The 24,378-nt window shown below is 37.5% G+C and overlaps 1 protein-coding gene across 2 annotated transcripts in view; it reads left to right on the top strand.

Annotated features, from left to right (window-relative positions):
- Positions 1-24,378, top strand: part of LOC121330913 (dual specificity protein phosphatase CDC14AB-like) — a 58,127-nt gene that overhangs the window by 12,585 nt on the left and 21,164 nt on the right. For both annotated transcript variants that reach the window (XM_041277878.1, XM_041277879.1), the window contains exons 4-7: positions 388-480; positions 7,916-7,995; positions 21,399-21,465; positions 24,209-24,271. In XM_041277878.1, the coding sequence (XP_041133812.1) occupies positions 388-480; positions 7,916-7,995; positions 21,399-21,465; positions 24,209-24,271 (303 nt within the window). The remainder of the gene's footprint in view (positions 1-387; positions 481-7,915; positions 7,996-21,398; positions 21,466-24,208; positions 24,272-24,378) is intronic.

Raw genomic sequence — 24,378 nt, 5'->3', positions numbered from 1 at the left:
ATTTGTAACTGTATTAGTACAGGTAATGGGCATGTAACTTCTCCTAGATAACCAACCCAACAACTGTTTCTTGTATGGTAAAGCACTACAGTAGTTACTCAGTTCATTGCTGCATAGCCCTATTTTTTTTTGAAGAACAGTAGAGCATGTAGTTTGTAAAATTCAGGGGCTTCCCATTTAAGAGATGTCTTTTATATCTTCTCATGCTGGCCCATTTTCTCTTAGACTGCATTGTTCTCTAATACAAATGCTAAAAAAAGAAACTCCCAAGCACACAACTGGGTCCCTCAGTGCTTTAAAAAAAATACTTTTTATGATTTCTGTATGATTTGCAATGTATGATCTGCATTTTAAGTCTAACCTTTGTTTTGTGTTTGTTTTTTTAAGTCTTTTACGTTGTCCAGAAAGAGGATTGTCCATTACACTAGCTTCGACCAACGCAAAAGAGTGAACGCTGCAGTTTTAATTGGTGCCTATGCTGTAAGTACGCTTCATTGCCCTTTCAATTATATCGCCTTGATTGCACTGTGCAGATCTTGTGTTGCTTTTTGAATTTACCTTTGAATAGAAATGATCACTGGATTAATGTTGCATGACAACCACTTCTGAAGAGCAGCATCTTACCAATCACAAGTACTCGGGTTTTCAGGTTAGAAGATGCTACGGTACATTGGTACAGTGTGCAGATAAACAAAAGTTAATGTTTTTTAATTTTATACTACTGAAGCATCTCAAATCCCTTTTGTGGCAAGAGTCCTGCATGCAGTATCAGTGGATTGTTCGAACTGCAACATAACTGTATAGTCCTGGACTGCGTTTCTTAATTTGTGCTACATATAATTTAACCACTTACATAAGAATGTAATATGTCTGCCCCACCCTTTTCTGACTAGCGTTTTCTTTGTCACTTGGGGGTGCATGAATTTGTAATAGTTCTAAAGAGACTGTGTAATAGGTCTTGATATATTGGATGGGGGGGAAACAACAATAGAAAACATAACCACCCAGGGATAAAATTCATGATTTTCTTGTTGTGTTTATTTCTTTTTTGGGTGTGTACAGTAGGGAAAGGTAAGGGTGGGGTCACACCATTCCTTATTTGCGGATACATCAGCATATTAAATTCCAATCAGTAGGTGGCGCTGAAAGATTAGAAGGTTTCATGTGATTGGATGTAAAAAGCATATTTACATAAGCATTGCAAAACGTGATATAGCTATATATTGTGTAGCACCAAGTGAATCCTGTAACTGGAAATGTGATGAAAGATGACTTGCATTACAATTAAGTTGGCACATTCATTTTCACATTAACCATTCAACAAGGCTTTCTAGGTTTCTATTAGGATTTGTTTTGGATTGCTCCAAGCTGCTTGAAATTCTCAAGGTTGGATTGTTAGTGCGTCCTTATCTGGTTGTTCCACCCGTGTAAAAAGATGGATGTATTTACGTAAGTGCCTGTTTACCTGCACTAGCGCACTGTGCGAAATATTGTTTGGATTTTTCAGATATTACAAAACAGGTTTTCTAGTTTCTCATAGTCCATTTTCCATGAACTGGAAGGACCGTTTTAATATGTCCTATATCTGTAGTATTTGGATTTAAAGCTGTATTACAGTTAAGATATGGAGGATTTAGAACACAATTGTGGCGAAATGTACAGCAATGCCTCCACACAAGAACCCCAGAAGAATGAGCACGTGACCATAGGGATTTCGTTATGGAAGACAGCAGAGGAAAGAAGGTTCTTAAGTGTGCAAGTATTGTCGAGTTGCTACTATTTTGACAGAAAACGATCAAAGCATTTTGGAAAGTAACCAAAAACACTAATTTCATACAGTATATCAACAACGAAAGCCCTGGAAAAAAACGATTTAAATAAACCTCGAAACTAGCTAAAAATAAGCACCGAAAAATACAATTAATAAAACCCGAAAAAGCCCTAAGTATATTGTACAGTGTTTCTTATACAGTGGCATGCTGGCACCAATGTAATTGCCATTGCGTAGTGTTATGTTAACTGCTATGCAATAATAGTTCTACATGTTTGACAGTGTTGCAAAGTTCAATCGCAGTACTGTACATGAATCAACTTGAGTTGATTAATTAAGGCATAAGTATGTTTATTTCAGGCTTTAAGATATGGCTTACTGTAGGTGTTTCTGAATTGTCATTGTTTCTATGAAAGGATAAGTTTCCTAATTATTTTAAGCCCTCTCTGTGTTAACACAGAAAGTGCCTAATAGGCAGTTATTCATCATAAACGCACCATGTATTGATGTGGTAAGCTTACTTTCTAATCGCCCTGTATAAATGATTGTGAAAGCCACTTGTTGCTTTGCAGCAACATGATATTGCCATCAGCAAATGGAGAGGCAGGATTTGTTGGCTACTAGACAGTGGCATTAAGTGAAATCATGTAAATGTCATCTCTGGTCGAGTGAAGGTTCTGCAATCTAGCTCGCCAGAAAGCACTGTGGTAAACCCCCTTTTGTTTGTGCTTACTGTTTTATTTTTCCCTTTTAAAAAAAGAATACGTACAATAAACAGATTTATACTTTATGTTCCTGCAACGGTACTTGTTTCTCAGTTTTTAAAAAATGATTTGATTTAAAATTGTGTGCATAAAAATAAATAAATAAATAATAGTAATCAGATTGAATTGGTTTAACCTAGAAAAGGTACAAAGATTACTATTCTCTGTCCTGTGAATACAAATTGAACTTCTCTCCTGTGGTATTTTTCATTCATAGTCTTGCTACAGTAGGTCAGTTTGGGATTAGCTGAGGTGGGGTTTAACTCCTGTAAAACTGCTTTGCCAGTGTCTAATAGACCACCAGCATGTTAAGAGGATGCAGTGGAACTGGCTATTAAGTTCAGGACATTTTACATAGTTTATTTTAAACTGAGTAATGCAGCGCAATATCCACAGAATGAATTGCTGTATCTACAGTAAGTATAGTTTCACTTTGCCAGAGTTCTGTTAAACTGAATGTATGCAAGTAAAAGAGGAAAATATAAATTAATAAGCCCATTTGTTGTGTGCTTTCCTATTAAAGATCAAATAAAATGGTATTAGATACAGTATTTCTGGTATACATTATGAAGTGCAGAAATGTGTGTTTATAGAGATACATGTATAGAATATTTATAGGGTAATATAGATTCTAAAATGTAGTGATGTACAGTATAAAACCAAAAATAAGGCAAAATGTTCAGACTTGGCTAAGCCCATCACTTCCCTGGTGTTGATATAGGAATCCACCCCCTTGCTCTAACCTTGCTGAATGTAGGAATCTGATCTGATTGATTGCGTGCTGTATACACTCGGGGACGTCTCTGGCCTCTCTTATTTCATTACAGATGCCGGCGTCTACAGACTGCAGTATTTGTTTTGGCTTTCAATACAAATGCCGTGGTTTTTAGGAAGCGATTATACAAGTTTTATTAAACAGCTGGCAGCAGATTCTGCATTTCATTCAATCATGTGCAGGGTGGGCAAGCTGTACAGCGCCATTGAAATCTGTGAACAGAATTGAATCCAGCACTGTTAAGCAGGATCCAGTATTGCTGGCATAAATAATTTATGACCGGGACAGAAATAACAAAGCTCTCTTTCTGAGTGAGGACATTCTTTCTGCACGGTTTGATGCATTTTGCGTTGACTTTAAGGAAAGTGATGAAACAGGAGTGCAGTAGTTCAATAACTTAAAAAAAAAAAAAATTACATTAAGTTTTTTACATTACATCTACTGTATGCTTAGGTTTGATATGCACTTGATCCTTCATATATAAAAAAAAAAAAAAAAAAAAATTATTGTAAATATAAATATGGGTAGAATGCGTAACCTATGTACAGTTGGCATGGTGACTGACTCGACTGCACTAGTTCTGGCTTGTGATCCGTTGGGCAGAAGAAGGCTATATCTTGAGAACCACTCGTCAGTTTTTTTTTTTTTTTACAGTGTCTGCAATCTAGCACGTCAGTAAGTACAGTAGTAAACTCCCCTTTTAATCATTGCAAGCCTGTATGTATGCTTTGGACAAAGGTCACAATATGAATTTGCTTGTTTTATGATGGGATAAGATTTGTGCCCTGCCATGCCTTGTTATATTGTTATGAATGAGGGCAAAAGGAAATGTAATCTTATGGCGTATATATACAGATATGACCTTTTCAAAACCTTGTAGATCACACAGGACTTGGTGATTTTAGGTGGCATTGAAAGGATAGTACATTTTCAGCTGCCAATCTCTTTCTGCCATGCAATGCTTATTCTCTACAGTGGTGGTTCTCCTGACTGCCCTGCTGGTTTTTGTTCCAACCAAGCTCTCAATTACTGAATTGAATCCTTAATGAGGCTGTGTGGTCCAGTGGTTAAAGAAACAGGCTTGTAACCAGCAGGTACCGGATTCAAATCCCAGTGCAGCCACTGACTCATTGTGAGACCCCGAGCAAATCACTTAACCTCCTTGTGCTCCGTCTTTCTGGGGTGAGAAGTTGTAAGTGACTCTGCAGCTGATGCATAGTTCACACACCCTAGTCCCGTATCTTGTAAAGTGCTTTGTGATGGTGGTTCACTATGAAAGGCGCTATATAAAAATAAAGGTTATTATTATTTATTATTATTATTATTATTATTATTATTATTATTATTAATTGAACTAATAATTAGCTTAATTTGACTTTTTAAATAGTGTAGCTTATAAAATGTTGGAGAATTTTAAGTTCCTTATACAATTTTATACCTAAATTGAAATCTCCATCTGTCTAAAATAATTAAAGTGCAGATTAGGCAAATTATTAGTTCAATTAGGCGTTCAATTATGTAATTGAGTGCTTGGTTGGAACAAAACCCAGCAGGGCAGTGTTTCCCCAGGACCAGGATTGAGAAGCACTGCTCTACAGTATGTCGCCAAATTAAATAAATAATCTATATCTGTAATGTTTGCACATCGGCATTAAATTCTTTCTGAAACTTAGCTCCGAAAAAGGCCCATAGCTGCTGATGCATCTTAAGTTAACGTGGAGATATGGCCATAATAGTGACGTTCATCTCATTACCTTTTGATTGATTACAGCAATTGTGTCAAGGAACACGGAGGACTAGCAGAATCTCACGACTTATCATATACAGTAACTTTATTGCCATTGTTTTGGCTGTTGCTGTAGAAATGCTGGAGTTGCTTACTGTAGGAAACATGTTATTGATCACTGGTGCACAGCATGATTTAAAAAAAAAAAAAAAAAAAAAAATGTATACAATACACCCTCAAGGGGTTCATTATAGCAAAAGGACAATGGAAATGAAAGATAAACTGTTGGAGTAAGTTAGTGAGATTGTGAATACAAGTAGAATTGCTACCTGTTCATCTCATGTAAGCAGTATTCTGCCTTTGCTTTATACTATTTGTTAAAGAATTAAAATGCAGTACAGAAAGCACAAATCCTGAATTGAAGCTTTTTATATTCAAAATCAATATGACACAAATTGTTTCAAAGTGCACCAAATCTTAATCCAACATGCAAGAATCCCAAACTGAGTTTTTATTCCAAATCAACCCGACATGAAAAGTTAATCAGATATCAGTTTTGCTTTGCCGTATGGTTGACAGCCTATATTCATGACAGAGAAATGCCTGCGTTACTCCTTTTTTCAAACGATTAATGTAGTTTCCAGCTTTGTGCAACATGAAAATGATTTTCACTTCGGAGGCATAGTTATACAGCGCACGCTTTTTATCAAGACAAAATAGTTGACTTCCCTGCGGAGGTGGCATCCCGTTCGTACAGACGGGAATGTTGACAGTGTGTGTTTTTATATGATCTTTTTTTATTTGGGGTCCACGGGCCAGGTTGGTTATAGCCGAATATTCGTTATAATGAAGGCCGTTCTAGCGAGGGTGTACGCTTTGTGTATATGTGTGTGTGTGTGGATAGATGGACTTCAGTGAGTTACAGGAAAATAACGGTCTCGTAGTTTATGACATCACACACAATGCCGTCTCTGGGTTTAACTGTTACAGTGCCTATAGAAAGTCTACATCCCCTTGAACTTTTTTTCCAATTTTGTTGTGTCAGTGCCTCAGAGTTTCATGCATTTCAATTTTTTTCCACTTATCTACAGACCATGCTCCACACTGTTAAGGGAAAAAAAAAAATTATTGAGAATATATATATATATATATATATATATATATATATATATATATATATATATATATATATATATATATATATATATATATATATATATATATATATATATATATATATATATATATATATATATATATATATATATATATATATATATATATATATATATATATATATATAATATATATAAAAAAAAAATACCAAACTGAAAGATCGTAATTGGATAAGTCTCCACCCCCCTGAGTTAATACTTGGTGGAAGCACCTTTGGCAGCAATTACAGCTGTGAGTCTGTTGGGAAAGGTCTCTACCAACTTTGCACACTTAGATTTGGCAATATTTGACCATTCTTCTTTACAAAACTGTTCAAGCTGTATCAAGTTCCTTGGGGAGCGTTGATGGACAGCAACCTTCAAGTCATGCCATAAATTTGATTGGATTTAGGTCGCAGCTCTGACTGGGCCACTCAAAGACATTTACATGTTTGGTCCTCAGCCACTCCAGTGTGGCTTTGGCTGTGTGCTTTGAGTCGTTGTCATGGTGAAAGGTGAACATCTGTCCCACTTCATTCATTTTCCCTTCTATCCTGACAAGTGCCCCTGTCCCTGCCGATGAGAAACTTCCCCATAACATGATGCTGCCACCACCATGCTTCACAGTAGAGATGGTGTTCTTTGGGTGATGCACTGTGTTGGGTTTGCGCCAAACATAACACTTTGCATTTAGGCCATTTTAGTTTCGTCAGCCCACAAAACTTTTTGCCACATGACTACAGAATCTCCTGAGTTTTTTTTTTATACTTCAAACAGGATTCAAGGTGGGATTTCTTGAGTAATGGCTTCCTTCTTGCCACCGTACCATACAGGCCAGATTTGTGGAGTGCTTGGGATATTGTTCTCTTGGCCATAAAAGCCTGTAGCTCTTGCAAAGTTTCCATTGGCCTCTTGGTAGCCTCTCTGATCAGTCTCCTTCTTGCTCAGTCATCCAGTTTGGAGGGACGGCCTGATCTAGGCAGGGTCTTGGTGATGCCATACACCTTCCACTTAATAATAGTCTTGACCATGCTCCAAGGGATATTCAAGACCTTTTGATATTTTTTTATACCCATCCCCTGATCTGTGCCTTTCAACAACTTTGCCCCAGAGTTCTTTTGAAAGCACCTTGCTGCTCATGGTTGAGTCTTTGCTTTGAAATGCACTACTCCCCAGAGGGAACCTACAAGAACTACTGAATTTATCCTGAAATCATGTGAATCACCACAATTTAACACAGGCGGAGGCCACTTATCTTGGTGTGTAATATTGAAGGCGACTGGTTACACCTGAGCTAATTTAGGGTTGCTATTAGAAGTGGGGTGAACACTTATCCAACCAAGCTATTTCAGTTTTTATTTAATTAATTTTCTACAAATTTCTGGAATATTTTTTTCACTTGGAAGTTGTGGGGTAGGATATGTAGATAAATGAAAAAAAAGCACTATTTGTGCATTTTAATTCCAGACTGGAAGGCAACAAAAGGTGAAAATTTTGAAAGGGGGTGTAGACTTTCTATAGGCACTGTATATGACCAGTGCTTTATTTTTTCTGTTGCCTGCTCTCTATAATACCGTAATAGAGGGATTCCCCTGTAACTCTGTAATGTGGTTGCAGTATGCGCGTCCTCTGAGCTGTAGGATCTGAATTTTTTAAAACGTGCATTTCCTTTGCAAATCATTCCTTGCTTTGTGTTTGTGGTTAAAGCTTATCTCTCAATTTCAGGTTATATATTTAAAGAAGACTCCAGAGGAAGCTTACAGAGCACTGGTCTCCGGATCCAATGCGTCGTATCTGCCATTCAGGTGAGCCCCAAAATAAATGCCCCTGGGTATGCTGTCTGAAAATCAAGGCAAGCATTAGTAATGCATTGAGTGGTGCTACTGTGATCATATGTTGTACAAACATGGTCTGTCTGCATGCTTAACAATCCAAACGATTTTTATTTTGCCACTGTCTAACCCACATCCAAGTCTAGTCACATGATCAGTAAGTCACATGCTCAAAGAATCTCTCCTGTTTGGCCTGTGGCAACTCCAGGAAATATGTTTTGTGGTTTCTGGGCAACTGGACACATCCAGCCTACATTTCCTTGTGTAATTTGGGTTTAACCTAGGTTGCAGAGGTGAAAGGTTGTAGTTGAACTTTAAATGAGCTTGATTGGATCAAGTGAGCTAAGGTTGAATAGGCTAGCACTGATGTCACTTGATCACTGTGGCATGGTAAATATCCCTCTAAATGCCACTCTAGTTATATCTTTGAATATATATATATATAATATATGTAAATATAATTACACAGTGGCTCTCAAGTATTCACCCCCCTTGGACTTCCACATTGTATTGTGTTACAACATGGAATCAGAATGGATTTAATTAGGAGTTTTTGCCACTGATCAACACAAAAAAAGTCCATAATGTCAAAGTGAAAAATAAAATCTACAAATTGTTCTAAATTAATTACAAACACAAAACAGAACATAATTGATTGCATAAGTATTCACCCCTTTGAGTCAATATTTGGTAGAGGCACCTTTGGCAGCAATTACAGCCATGAGTCTATTTGAATGAGTCTCTGTCAGCTTTGCACATCTGGACACTGCAATTTTTGCCCATTCTTCTTTGCAAAATTGCTCAAACTCCGTCAAGTTGGATGGGGACCTTTGGTGAACAGCACTTTTCAACTCTTTCCACATGTTCTCAATTGGATTGAGGTCCGGGCTTTGACCTTTTTGTTTTTAAGCCACTCCAGTGTGGCTTTGACTGTATGTTTGGGGTCATTGTCCTGCTGGAAGATGAATCTTCTCCCAAGTCCCAGGTCTCTTGCAGACTTCAGCAGGTTTTCCTCCAGGATTTCTCTGTACTTTGCTGCATCCATTTTGCCCTCTATCTTCACAAGCTTTCCAGGCCCTGACGCAGAGAAGCATCCCCATAGCATGATGCTGCCACCACCATGCTTCACGGTAGGGATGGTGTTCTCAGGATGATGTGTGGTGTTAGGCTTGCGCCAAACATAGCGCTTAGCGTTGAGGTCAAAAAGCTCTATTCTGGTCTCATCAGACCATAGGATCTTCTTCCACTTGGTCTCAGAGTCTCCCACATGCCTTCTGGCAAACTCTAGCCGTGTTTTGATGTGAGTTTTTTTCAACAATGGCTTTGTTTTTGCCATTCTCCCATAAAGGCCAGTTTTGTGACGCACCCGGGCTCTTGTTGCTGTATGCAGTGTCTCCCAGCTTAGCCGTGGAAGACTGTAACTCCTTTAGAGTTGATAGGCCTCTTTGTGGCCTCCCTGACCAGCTCCCTTCTCGCCCGGATACTCAGTTTTTGAGGACTACCTGTTCTAGACAGATTCACAGTTGTGCCATATTCTCTCCATTTCTTAATAACGGACTTTACTGTGTTCCGGGGTATATTCAGTGCCTTGGAAATGTTCTTCTATCCTACCCCGATTGATACTTTTGAAGAACCTTATTCCAGATCTGCTTTGAATGTTCCTTCGTCTTCATGATGTGGCTTTTGTTAGGAAATGTACTAACCAACTGTGGGGCTTCCCAGAGACAAGGTATTTCACATGATTTCAGGTTAAATACACCTAATTGCACACAGGTGGACTCCATTCAACTAATTATGTGACTTCTAAAAACAATTGGTTGCACCAGAGCTTATTTAGGTGTGTCAGAGCAAAAGGGGTGAATACGTATGCAATCAATTATTTTCTGTTTTGTATTTGTAATTAATGTAGAACAATTTGTAGATTTTATTTTTCAATTTATACATTATGGACTTTTTTGTGTTGATCAACACTGCAATGTTTACAGCTTTCTTGTAGTTTATTTAACTGTTAAATATGTTGTAATAGAATATTGCATATTGAAAATGTACTTTTAATGAACACTACATTGTAATCAATGCAGTAATACCTAGTACAATCATATTTGTTTTATCAACACTTTTCTAAAGCTTATTTTGCCAGGTTATTGCAGAACTCCTGATAAAGTCAACTCCACTTATAATCGGCATTTGTTCTCACTCCCTTTTGAATGGTATTGAAAGGGTTTGACTGAAAAGTGTACAGAAGATTTCATGGAGCATGCTTGTTTGACGGTGGGGGTGCTTCAGGGCTCTGGGTGAAGTTCCTTATTGTTTCAAACAAGAATGTTTGGATAAAGCCCTGTCTTGCCCATCACGTCGTTCTCTGTCTGACTCCCTCTTTCTCCGTCACAGCAGTATCTGTCAATTTTTTAAAAAAAAATTGCTTCCAGAGTACGCAGCTGGTGAAAACACTGTCAAATAGAAGGTTAAAAATGTGTAGCTGCTTTGCAGTAGCCCTTCACTGGACTACACTTTAGTATTTTGATGGCATTCCAAAAAAAAAAAAAAAAAAAAAAAAACATATTGGTACATAAAGCACTGTCCTGCAATTGTTCCTATTTTATTGCTGCTTTCCTGTACTGTAATGACACGTTTGTTCAATCCACAATGTAATATAATAATGGTTATTTTCTGTTGTGCCAGAAGTATAGAAGCCAGTAACTACTACTGTCAAGAACAGCAAGCACGTCCACACAAATGAGAGTGGAGGACAGGTGGGGATTCAAAAGAGCAAAGCCTTGCTTGATGCATGTGCTTGTACTTCGTTGTGCTGGAAAGTGAACAGGTTTCTAAGACGTTAAGGGTTTTCTTTATTTCACTAGTTACTGCAGTTAACACAAGTTGTGCATATACATTCTTTAATGTATATTAGAAGTCACATCCCCATTGGAACCTGTTAGCAGCAGCTACACTTCTAATTCCGCTGAGAGTGTAGATCTCAGAACGCCGGCAACAAAGCATTCTAAACGGTCAAACCACAACCAGTTCTGTGAAGACATGTGAAGTAGGTATATCGGGTTTTTGTCTTTTTTTTGATTAAGGTGTAATGTCTTGTATGTAGTATTGATGCTATTCGATGTTTACTTTTTTTGCCAAATCGACGATTAATAGCAACATTTATTTTAGAAAGAATTTGCTGCTTTTTTTTATATTTTTCCATTCAAGCAGAGAATGGGTGAAATGCTTTTTTAAAAAAAAAAAAAAAAAAAAAAATTAAAGACTTTTTATGCCATTGAGAAACCTAATTTAGCAAACCTCTTTCATCATATTCATAGATATAGATTCTACACACATTTAAAAATGGTCTCAAATAAACTGTAGAAAACTCAGCCTATAAGGTTATTACACAGACTTTTATAGCATAAATTTACTATAAAGCACTGGAAGGTAAGGCAGACAGGCCCGCTTTGTCTTGCCGTGGAGACTTCAGCCATCGGTCAGGGTATTGTGCACAATATTCATTTAAGTGTTTTCCTGTTTTTGAAATCAAACTACTAACTGTCACGGTATACATATAGCAAAAGCCTACCTACACCTTAACCTGATAATTTCAAAGTAGGCGCTTTGAGTGATGGGCACTACGGCTGGCAAATGTAATGAAGGTGCAGGTCTTGATGTCCAGAAAAGTGATACAGCCACACGATGTGTTCATGCTTGTTCAGTTGTTTTATCTTCTAGGTTTTTAACATTCATTTGGTCCCTAAGTTTCATATCATTTTCTTAGTCGGGAGCTGGCATCAGGACGTCTTTTTACAGAACGGAATATTTTTAACAGACATTTCTAATTCTCAAATCATATGTCCTTTACTTGCTGGGTTGAGAGAATGTGTAACATGCCATATATTAAGGTACACTATAAAAAGTCAGAGGATTAAAAATAAATAAATAAATAACCAAAAAACAAAGTAGGAAGCAGATTGATTCAAAAGCCACACAATCATGGTGATTTTTAGCCCTGACCATGCTTTGAGCTCTTTGTATATAACAATTTAAATTGAAGTCTTGGTTATGGCAATTGGCTTTTGTTGGAAATTGTTGACTGGGAGAAGGAGGATGATTAATTTATTGAGATTTCTGTTTTGAAGCTTGCCGTCGCCCTTTTTTCTTTTTTTTTTTTTTTTTTGTAAATGTCTCGTTTTACTTTGACCGTCTTCCGCATTATTATGAGTGACCCTGCCGTGAACAGGCACTATGTTTTTGTTTTGTTTTCAGCTGCTGAGAATAAGGATCACTCCTTTTTTTAAAAATTAATCTTGGCTTCCACAGGCTTCAGCGATCCAGAAAACCCTGAGCAGATTTGCCAAAGGGTGTGGGAGTGTGGAGCTACAGGTCATTCGGCAGATTGACATCCAGTTTGTGAAATGCAGCTTGCAGACGATATGTCTATGCCTTCATTGTGTAAGCATTTTAGAAAGCAATTGTTGATAATGGCTGTGGCTTGTCTGCCTATTTTTTGTGTTGTTTGTTTCTTAAACCCATTCATTAAAATACCAGTGTGCATCTGTTTATTACAGATTACTTAACATTTCTTCTAGTTCTGTTCTCTTTCTGCTTAAAGCATATTTAATATGCTGCAATGTTTTTTTTTTTTTTATTGTATGAAGCTAATTAAGAACAATTAATACATTCAGAAATAAAACGAACATTCTGATTGATTACATATATACAGTACTTAGGTAAGAAATGTATTGAAAGACTGTGCTACCACTGTGTGTGACAAACTATTTGTACCAACAAGATAATTGTTTTAAAACTTGAACGGACAGAATTTTCCAATGCCAGCATGCTGGAAACTTGGGGTAGATATTTTCTTTGAAGAATACTGCAAGTAGCTTCCAAGCATCTTTTTTCTAAAGCTTTGCAAGTAGTGGAAACTGCAGTTTAAGCAAAGCTAATGGAGCCTCTGGTTTTCTGGTGCAACACCCACATACAGTAATCTTTTACTTTCCAGGTACCTGATTAAGAAAGAGATTCCTGCTTTTTCTTCTCTGGGATGTTGCACTAAGCCTAGAGGTTTTGCCCTTTAAGTAACGGATGTGGAAAGATTATTCAGTGATACAGAGATAAAGCAAGCTTCAGGAAGGTTTGCTACTGTTTATGCTTAGGGGGTTGCGGGGTAGGTATGTTTTAATTGCTAAAGTTGATCCAGGTTTCCAAATCTTTTACTGCTGAGCAGCCTCAAATTTTTAATGTAAAGGAAGATTCAGTTTTTCTTGTAGCAGTTTAAGCCAGGTGAATGGATCAAGTTGATTTGACCAAGCTAAACCTGGCTGAGAACTTTACAGCACTGTGGAATCACCCTGGATTGCAGCAACCACCTGTCCTGGTTACCCCTAAAAATCAGGATTCTCTGGTACTATCAAATATTTAAAACTTCTAGCTGTGGTTTATAGCTGTGGATGTTTGGTTGATCAAATCAACCCCTTTTAAACCGTATCCTAAGTTACTTTGACCTAATCACATTCACATAAATAACTAAAAAGCACTAAAGGCCAATCACTTAATTATGTTGTACTGCAGCCAATCTCTGTGTTGAGATTCACTGCGAATAACATTTTGTGATTTGCAATGTACCTCTGCACCACAAGCCCATAAGCGTAGTTTAAATGTCAGGGCAAGTCCAAACTTGTCATCCATTTACAACCATTAAACAGAAGGACATTCTTCAGTAAAAGGATGTAGAAATGCTTAAAGCCTTGATTGTAAGAAGTAAAGAGCAATGTTTCATTTTAACCACTTCTAAACTGTCAGTTCTTATTCCAACAATAAGACATCAACACTGGATTTCTTATTTGGCAGATAGTGTCATTATTAAAAGGGAAAGTTTGTTTCTCATGTGGTAGTTGTTCTTGCAGGTTTGCAGTGCTGTAATTTAAAGGTTTCTTTTTTTATAAGAAATTGAATTTTGATTGAATAAATAAGTATAAGAAGGCATGTGCGGTTATACTGAGAGAATCACCAGCTTTAGGTGTGTGTTACTTCCACCACCTGGGAAGCGTTTATCATGTAAAATGGCTCATTGTTGCTTTAAAATGTGTTAAAAGGGCCTTTTGTTTTTACATTTGTGTGAATAGCCAGCCTGTTCCAAACCATGTGGTCGTGCTGACATATTGACATTGTTACTAGGAGTTGGAGCACTTTGTTTACCCCAGCCATTTTATAATACATTATTTTGCTATGCTTTTGGCAAGTATTATGAGTGTGATGAACACAAAGGACCAATTGATTGTGTTCTACAAACAGTATGATCATTTTGATGCAAATTCCACAACATTTCCATAAAAGTGCAACAATGTAATTTCTATTATTTCGTCAGTTTACAATACTGCAAAACAGTCACAGCCTGTTGGTTACGCAGCTGACTTTTCAGTAATTCTTTATTTAACCACTTAGGGTCATGAGAACAATTAAAGCATTTACTGACAAGTAATCTGGATCTGCATGCTGTTTATATGTCAAATGCTGCAGTAAAGCTGTAGCCCTTGGGCATCTAAACCCATTGCTTTTTAAATATTCAAAATGTACACTGTAGTCATCATTCTGTTCGGTGGCCTTTCATCTTATAAAACCTTTCTGCCCAATTGCGTTAATCCACAAGGGCTTGGCCGTTTTCACTCGGCTGTTTTAGGTATTTTAATTGGAATTCCAGGCTGATGATTTTAATCTAGAAAGATAAGGACAATATAATCTCTTGTCTCTTCAATGAATAAAGTTACCGTGAAAAGCCTGCACTTTGTGTTGTTTTAGAAGAGGTTCTGCATTGTTCCTGCTTGACGTGAAGGGGGTGGTCCTTGAAACTCTGAGACCACAGTGTAATGGAGACTGTCGCGCTGTGTCTTAATTCTCATATGCTCACCTTTTTTCTCCCTCATGGAGCCATGGGTGTATGCATTTATTTATCTGGTAGTGAGTAGTGGAATCGCCCATACTATGCATTCATATGTACGTACTTCATGATCACATTTTTTTTTTTTTTATCTTGTGATTTTCAAATGCATATTCTGGTTTTCCATGATTGATACTTATCCATGACTACCTGATATTACCTTAAAGGTTGCCCAAGATTATTATTAATCCAGATCTGTGAACCAAACTGCTAAAATACCCAATGGTCATCCCTTCCAGCCTTATTTGCATTTGCATATTCCAGAGTGTCAGACAGGTTTATAACCTTACCATTATCTGCCAGTGCTGCCTCCTGTGTAGCATTGAATACAAGCAAAATCTTTTATTATCTCAAAATGATCACATATATCTTCATGCTGAGATTTCCTTCTGATTTTTGTGCAGCTCTTTGAGAAGACCTAGCCTTGAAAGGTGCTATATTAGTGCAATGTTGTTGTATTTATTTAGTGGTTCCTTATCTCTCACACACATATGTTCTGTTGCTGTTCTGTCTCTAGGGTCTATTTATCTTTCTGGTTTAAATAAATTGAATACTGCAATGCTTATTAAGCTTCAAAGCAACCTCTAAGCATTTCGCACCGTCGTATTTACTGAAGATCCCATTTCCTTGAAGTTGTTGTGTTTTTTTTTTTTTTTTTTTTTTTTTTTTTTTTTTTTTTTTTTTTTTTTTTAAGACTTTATCTCTTTTAGCCTCATCCTAGGAAAGATTCGAGCACTGGGAAATACCTACAGTGGTTTCAGTGCTACGCTATTTTAGCATTATGTGCACCCATAGTTACAGGAAATACAGCAGACTAATTCTTACCTACTGTAACTAATCTGAACTGTTCTATCATAATGAAACCCATGCTGATAGCAGCTTTAGAAAAAAAAACTGCAGTATCATTCTTATTGCTGTGGCCGTGTGTGAGATTTTCACAAGTCCTGTCTATTTTGTTACTATTGGTTGTTGATTAAAAAATCTTAACCTAAAACAAAGCACAGACAAGGCACTAACCCAGGTTAGTATGGCACAGGTGGTACGCATCAGGTCTCACTAATCACTAATCCTGCCTGGTTGGGAATAGTAGGTGTACTGTAGATAAGCAGCATAGAATGAAGAAATGAGCATGTACTGCATGCTTACACAGAAAAACAAGGTGACGCACTTTAATGAATCCATTTGATTTTCCCTTTGAAACTGTTGAAATGCCAGTGATGTTTTGTTCGTTCGTTCTTTCTTTCTTTCTTTCTTTCTTTCTTTCTTTCTTTCTTTCTTTCTTTAGGCTATTTTCTTTAACTACCCTTTAGCAGATTTAAGTATTACCTGCTATAGCAATCCTCACTTGAGCGTCTTTGTATTGGAAAGTTTTTCAAAAAGCTGTGTAGAAGTTGCAGAAAATGATTGTTTTACACTGCAGTGTTTTATCTGCAGCTTGCCCTGGACACAGTGTGATCTGTGGTACAGAGTTGGGTGAGGAGACTAAAGCCTCTTTCACACTGGCATGATCTACCCAGGTCAGAACCTACCCGGGCAGGACCCGTTGTATGCAGGTTGGGTATGTGATTTCACAATGCTTCTTATAAAGCAGGGTTGACCTGGGTGACAGACATGAGTAAACGGTGCCCCAGAAGCAGCTTGTTACAGACGCTTCCATCCAAGCTTCTCTGGATTGAACCTTCTGCCCAAATGTTGATCAGTGAAAATGTTTCGTCATCCCTGCTGCAATCTGGCGTGTCTCAAGCAACAAAAATGTAGCTAAATAGAATAAACAGAAACGTTCCTTGTGGAAGTGAAACTTTCACGCAGGTGTAGCATTTAGTCACGCGTGTCAACCCTCATCCTGAGGTGGGTCACTGCGACTAACGTGTCAACCCACATCCTGAGGTGGGTCACTGCGACTAACGTGTCAACCCACATCCTGAGGTGGGTCACTGCGACTAACGTGTCAACCCACATCCTGAGGTGGGTCACTGCGACTCTGGTTAACCCTGGTCCTACCCAGATACGTGGTGTCACACTGCACAGGATTGTGACTCGGTTAGCCAGGACCCGGGTCTAGACCCAGGTAAGAGTGATGGTGTGAAAGGAGCTTTGGTGACACTGTGCTGTGCTTTGCCTCATGTGATCTGTGCTCTAATCGGAGGTTGGGGAGATTAAAGAAGTATTGCCTTTCTGGACTGTTGTGTAAATCAGGTACACTAATCTTTTGTTCAGAATCCTTAAGACAAGAACAAGGTTGCTGTTATTCCCGTTTTAGCTATTAATGCAGCTTTTGTTAAGTGGCCAGGATTTCTGTATTGGTCCTTGCAGTGATTGATGCTGTTCTGATTAGTTCCAGTGTTTTATTTAACCAGGACTGAAGCCCCTTTTCAAAGTAACTGCAAACGTTTGCCCACATTTTTTTCACTGAAAAAAATCAAAATAAAATTACCATATATTTGTATGAAACCTTGGGTGCTATTTATTGTGTTGCAAGTGCCCCATTTATTAGTTTTTAAAAGACATTTTTAAAGTACAGTGACATGAAAATAAGTGTAATCAGACTAACTTTTTTTTTTTTTTTTTTTTTTTTTTTTTTTTTAATACCTTTATGATTTACAGCACAGGGACCATGATGCTGCTTCTACCTACACTCAAACTCTTTTGGAGAATAGTTAGTTGCAGATGTAACCACAAGCATTAAAGGCATTTTTACTCCCTTCTGGTTGTAGATAATCCTTACCTTTTAACACTGCCTCCCAACTCAACTAGTGTGAGGCTGAATTTGATCACTTGCATAACACAGATTTACCTAAACAGACACCCAGCTGAACTCTTAAAGAAAAATCTGAAAACCCAATTCCTGTGTGACGCTGTGTAGTTCCCCTGCCGTGACATAAAGCTCTTCCTATGAATTCTGAGTGCTCCACTCTTCTCCAGTGAGAGACAATACCATGCAGATACAGTAGTTGCCTGGATTCCCCTAGTTGGTTTTTGAGGATGAGCTTTGTGTTTCTGAGACGGGTGTATTGAAGACTGATGCTGTTTCACTGTTAAATGTTAGTTGGCCATAAGCCGGAAGAGGACCTTTTAAAAAATGAGACTCTCCTGCCTTGATTTTGGCATAGATATATCATCATTTTATGAAGTCAACTGAGAATTTCTGTTTGGATATTGGTTATTCATTTACTTGAAATGTTTACTCTGTGCTGTTATTTAAGAAGAGTTATTTTTTTATATATGTAAAGGAATGGGCTAAACAGATGTTTTGTTGTCAATAGTCCTTATAATTGGTAGGAGCAGCAGAGTGGTGCAGTGCATAGAGGTAAAAGGGTTCTGAAGGCAGATTGAATAAATGCATATAATGTGATGAAAGCCTGCTTTATTATGCTTATCAACATTTTCTATGTTCTTTATTTTTTGCTGATTTGCTTTGGATAGCTAAATGGAGTGTTACAGATTTTAAAAGCGCATCCCCTGACTGTACAGTAGGTGTGCACCACTAAAGTGCAGGGCACCCTCTGTTTTTACCTAGAAAGAATATTCAACCCCCAGTTGCCCTGAATACATTACTGTAGATGGTTATTGCCACAAATCCCTTTCCTTGTGTTGAAGACAAATTGAATACAAATGGTGTGGTTTTAAACTGCTGTGTTGGACCAGCCAGCTGCAGTAGTCTAACCTCTTGATTACAGAATATTGAGCTTTCATAGTTTAATTTTGAGGGACTCCTGTCTTAGATTGACTTGGTAGTACTAGCATACCAGAGTATCGCACCAGATTTATTACCCTTGATAACATGGTAAAGGTCGCAAGTAAACCACCCACTGGAAATGTGTACAAGCTCTGCTTTCCCCACGCCAATACTGGGATTAGCAATTGCTTGTTTCATCTTTAATTGTTCTGCTCTGATTGCAGCCTACTTCATAAAGTGTGAAGCGGGTGTAAATTTAATGTTATGGTGACTCCAGATTTGACATAGAAATGTGATGCTCCATCTCCAAGGGTGTAGTTGGGGGAGGGGAACGGGAGGAATGAACAACATTAAAACGAAATGATTAATTTGAGCTCCTGTAAACTGTGGGAGCCATTTTGGCTGGGGAGTGAGAGCTGAAGGTTTGAATCCCAGCTTGTCCCTGGTCTATAACCTAACATTGGTTTAAAAAAAAAAAAAAAAAAAACATTTTTCCATAAACAGAGTACTCCATGAATTTATATTTAAATAAATAATATTGCACCTCCCCGTTTTATATATCCTTCGGTGGTACAATATTCATATTCTAGATTCTGTAGTGTGCTGGAGGAGGATAAGCTGTTTGACCTGTTTCTATAGAGCATATATCTATATGCTTTTAGGTATGTGTCCATGAGCACTCCAGTAGGGTGTTGCTTTACTTCAGAGAAAGACTGAATTGTCATTGCTGTTTCACTTCTGTGCTGCAAGCCCCTACATTACCAAATGCAGGAAACAAGAAGCGTGTTCTTACTCCCCTTACAGGAAAGTTTCAACTGGATGCTGTCGTGCCTTTCCTTGACATGTTTTTACAGTGCCCAATGGGACAGATGACAGCATGGGCGGTTTCATGGAACTTTATGTAGATAAAACCAGAAGAAAACTATACCCCCCCCCAAGAGTAGAAAAGGCTACACAATGACAGTACTGTAAATCCCATGATGCATTCATTTTAAATATTTCAAATTTTCTCCAATCTAATATGGATACAGTAGGTACACTCTTGTCTCCAAAGCCATTTTACCTTAAGCGCTTTTTAGAAACATCGGTACCTTCCATTTTAGAGTGGGAACATAATGAATAATACAAGCTCTTTAAATAAGAGATGGTAAAGACAGCACAGTTATGTTTTAACTAATGTGTTCATATTCATATGATTGTTAATCTAACTTGAGCTTGTTTGCTTTATCGATGCTTGTGTGTTTACTGAATACTTATTAAAATATTCATTAGATCATCTGAAACAACCACAGCAGCTCCATCAGTTCCTTCCGGTCACCACTTCACTGATAAATAATAAAGTAAAACACAGTTGTGATTATGTGAGTCACTGTTATTTTTGCAGTGGTGCGCTCGTTTCATAATTACAGTATATCAATCCTTCCTCCCACAGAATGCCAAACAGTCGGCATACAAACAAGCTTGTGTTTACTATATGTGTTGTGGGTTACAATGAATGGACAGAATAAAAGCTTTTGTTTTGTTATGTATTACTGAAAAAATGTGATATTTAAACAGCTGGGGTCTGTGACTGTCTTTTAGAGAAGCGAAACACATTTCAACAGAAACTAATGACTCCATGATAATATTTACAATCTAGTTCACTCTGTAACCTTTTCAGAGGGTTAGAGAATGGAATAACAGTAGTTTCCTGTTGTGGTCTGTAGTAATTGGAAGCCCTGTCGTCTACGTTATTTTTATTCAGTGCTCCTCATAATTGGGGATATCTCATAGAAGTACATCCGCACAATAACCTAAACAATAAAAACAGATGTTTGGCAAGCGGCATCGACCAAAGCGCAGAGTGGGGTACTGAGAGGCACACTAAGCTTGATGTAAATACCACCGTCCTTGAAGTCGAATTAACCCCACGGGTGTTTACAGGTGATTTTCACTGACCAAGGTTTGGGGAGGTGATATTAAGATCTGCCATTATTTATTTATTTTTATGTATGTATTTTTTTTGTTTGTTTTTATTGATTTTTCAGGTGGTACAAAAGATGGATTTATGAAAACATCACAAAGAAAATACAAAAATAAATAAAAGTAATTAAATAAAAGTTGTTTATGGTTCAAAGGAAGTTCACAGAGGTTGTGGAGAGGTTACAGACACTGCTGGGAATTACCAAACAATGGAATAAGGGGTGGGGGGTCAATAGATACCTGGGTAATTTGTGAAAAGCTCTTAGAAATTGAGACCCAGAAAGGACTAAAATCTGGGGTATGACCAACACATGTGAATGATAGAGGCTGGAGCCTGTTTTCTACTGTCACAGGCTGGGTCAGTGTCTGGGAAGATCTTGACTAGTCTAACCTTGCACATGTGGATGCGGTGTACAATTTTATACTGTGTAAGTCCATGTCTGGTACAGATAGAGGCAGACTGTCCCCTTGGTAGAATGCAATTCCACACATGTTCTGAGAGTATAATGCTCAGATCTTGTTCCCACTGTTTTTTTTTTTTTTTTTTTTTTTAAGTGGGTCTAATGAGGGGAAGTGTATAGTGGAAATAATGCTGTATATTAAGGATATTGCTATCCCTTGCAAGTGGGATTTATTTTCAATATGCTATCAATAAAGGATTCAGGTGGACGTGCCACCATTTTTAGGTTATAAAAATAGACCCACACATATATTGGCTTTGTTTTGGATCTCATCCTCGAAGCCTGTTGTGGTTCCCCTTTTAACATTAACATCTTGGCTTACCATAGTATCTAACATGCGTCTCTCTTTTAGGGATGCTTCCTTCGGAAATTGCACGTACAACTTGACCCTTCTTGATTGTTTACAAGGAGTCAGAAAGGTAAGAATACTAACATGTTTAGTCTGGCTGGCTAAGAATGTGTTTGAACATAAAGTAATTTCATATAGTGTATCTGTAGATTTCTTTTTTCTTCTTTGTTGCTTATTTAGATGTAGGAGGTTGAACAAAATAGGATGTAATTTGCATTGCCTTTTCTAGCTATTGTTTGCTTTATATTTTCAAGTAATGGAGGGGAAAAGTATGGATGTACTCATTAAACAACACGGGCAAACTGCCAAAATAGCTAGGGTCAGCTTAAGGGTGAATCTCCCAGCCCCAGTGCTGGACTAATTGAAGTTTTGGGGATTTGATTGCAATCGTACTTCCCTCTTTGACATGTTAGATGACAGTGGTGGACATTTTTTTAACTGGAAAAAAAAATATTTTTAGAGTCCTCGATGTTAATGTTTATTGTTGGCCGATATGTTACCATGACTTAGCTATGTTGTTCAACAAGTGCAAAAATGCCTCCAAGCTCCAGGACATTGTTCTGAAGCATTCCTAAACAGTCACACACCTTCCTTTGTTGATATTCTGTTAAATACCATTGGGTAATTACATGTGACATCTGTTCTAATGTACTAATTTTAAAGACAAACTAAAAATGCCTATCAGCATGATAATTAGCATAGCTTTGGAATATGTACTTTTTAAATGGGCAATATGTGGAGGAAAAAAACTCATGTTTTGTGATTATGAGATTGTGAATGAAGTTTTTATAGTGCATTGCATGGCCCCAAGGCAAAGGGGCAGTGAAAAAGATTTGAAAACTACAAGGAATCACTTAAGCGCAGATCAGATCTAGTGTCTGAGGTCAGGGCTTATCGATAATATTTTTTCCACTTGGACAATGTTAAGCATTCCCAACCTACACTCCTGTAAATCCCTGAAGAACAAGCCAAGAACTGTAATCAATGTATCTTGCAGTTCACCTCCGGTTAGTGAAGATCTGTGAACTGTAAATCAGGTGCCTGATCATGAAGGATGAGCAGGGGTTAGCTAATGAGCCATATATAGAAAGAACTAAGAGTAGAATCTGAGAGAGATTTTTAAAGGGAAATCTCTTAGGCCAGTTAGCAGGGCAATGGCTTACAATAGTATGCAAAGGTGAAGTGTTAATAAAGAATAACAAGCTTCTGTGGATTTATACCTTCATGGCAGAATCAGCCTGTTTTTCTTAGATATGTTTTTAGGTTCTTTTTTCTAGTACTCTGAATGTAGTACTCCTCCCCCAGCCATCAAAAAAATATATATTATAAATAAATAAATATTTTATATAAATATAAAAAAAAATCAAAATTAGATTGTATAAACAGGAATTGTATGAATAGTAAAGCAACAAAAAAAAAAGTACTATTCATAATCTTAGTTTAAAAAAATGCCTGCACTGTAGCTACTATGGTACAGCATGTACAGCAAGGCTGTTTCGCAACCCTCACTTTGAAAACCCTTGAGTGTTGGGGCTCACTTAAGTTAATAGTTTTTTGTAATTACATTTTTTTATATTACAAATATGTCAATTTTTTACCACCTCTGTGATATAAAGCGATCCGGAATACATACTGTATGGTGAATGGGCCGCTTTCAGGCTCATGAGAGAGTGTGTTCACCACCTTCCTTCTTATCAGACTTCTAAAGCTGCCGATGGATCAGGTTTCAGGGGCCCTAAAAATAACCTGTCTTGAGTAATGCACCTGAAGCAGGCTTGTGTTTACTAGTGAAGAGCTCAGAATCTGAGTGATGCATCTCCAGGGTAGTATAACGTTTCTGCTCTCCCAAAGACTCTGAAACAATAAGGTGACCTTTTAAAAGGCTCCTTCTTTTCCAGACTTTCTTAGATGATCACTTTTTGCTGGTATTGTAATGGCCTGCTGATGCATTAACTGAGGGGAAAAAAAAAATTAAAAAGTACAGAAACCTGTATTTATGAAATTGAAAATCTGAAAATGCTTTTTTCGTGCTCCATTTTTTTTTCTTTAACTTTAGTATCTTTATTGTGGGTAACACTTTAAAATAATGGCTGCAAATTTGTAATGTATTCTGGCTGAATGCCACTGGAATAACACCTGAATATCTGAGGCACTTCCTCTGACTTCTGAATTAATTTTGAAATCAGCGCTATAATTCATCATGATTTAAAAACATTTAGGTTCCCCTTTCCAATCCATCCGTTCCTAATGAATTCACTGTTTATTCTTCACTAATTCATACCCTCTTACTCGCCCACCAGGGGATTGTGAGAAGTGTTCATTCATGCATGAATGCATGCCTTATACATGTGATCAACATCATTTGTTACAAAGGAACATGGAATGAATACAGGTAATTAAATCCACATGAATTTAGAGGGCTGAATTCAAAATGAATTACTTCAGGCCTGAGAGATTCAGATGTTGTTCATGTGGAATTCATTATGAATTCGCGGCCGTTATTTTAAGGTGTTACCTTATTAAATACCCATATTCAATTTCAAATATTAAAGTAATCTTTTTCAATCTGTTTAATTTCCAAATGTGATCTTTATTTATCGACCATTGTCTGCTTTTATACACGTTTTTAACACCCGTTTTCTGCGTCTCTGATTTGGAAAGTACTGGCCGCGGGAATATTACGTTTCTTAATTTAACCATGTTTCCGTATTTAAGAGACACTGGTTTCTATTTCATTTTGGCTCAGTTCTGTAAATGTTTTGCCATAACCACATGTGTACTTTTAACTGCTCCTCCTGTCCCCTGTTTTTCAGGCTCTGCAGCACGGCTTCTTTGATTTTGAAACATTTGATGTGGATGAATATGAGCATTATGAAGTAAGTATCTTTAACTGAAGACAGTCAGCCCAAATCACACAGCAGTGCTTTTAAAAGGGACGTTGGATTCCATTTGATTTCCTTTAGGATTAAACATTTGAAACTTC

This window comes from Polyodon spathula, chromosome 18, assembly GCF_017654505.1.
Source record: "Polyodon spathula isolate WHYD16114869_AA chromosome 18, ASM1765450v1, whole genome shotgun sequence".
Classification (NCBI taxonomy): domain Eukaryota; kingdom Metazoa; phylum Chordata; class Actinopteri; order Acipenseriformes; family Polyodontidae; genus Polyodon; species Polyodon spathula.
This window is presented reverse-complemented; position numbering and strand designations above follow the sequence as displayed.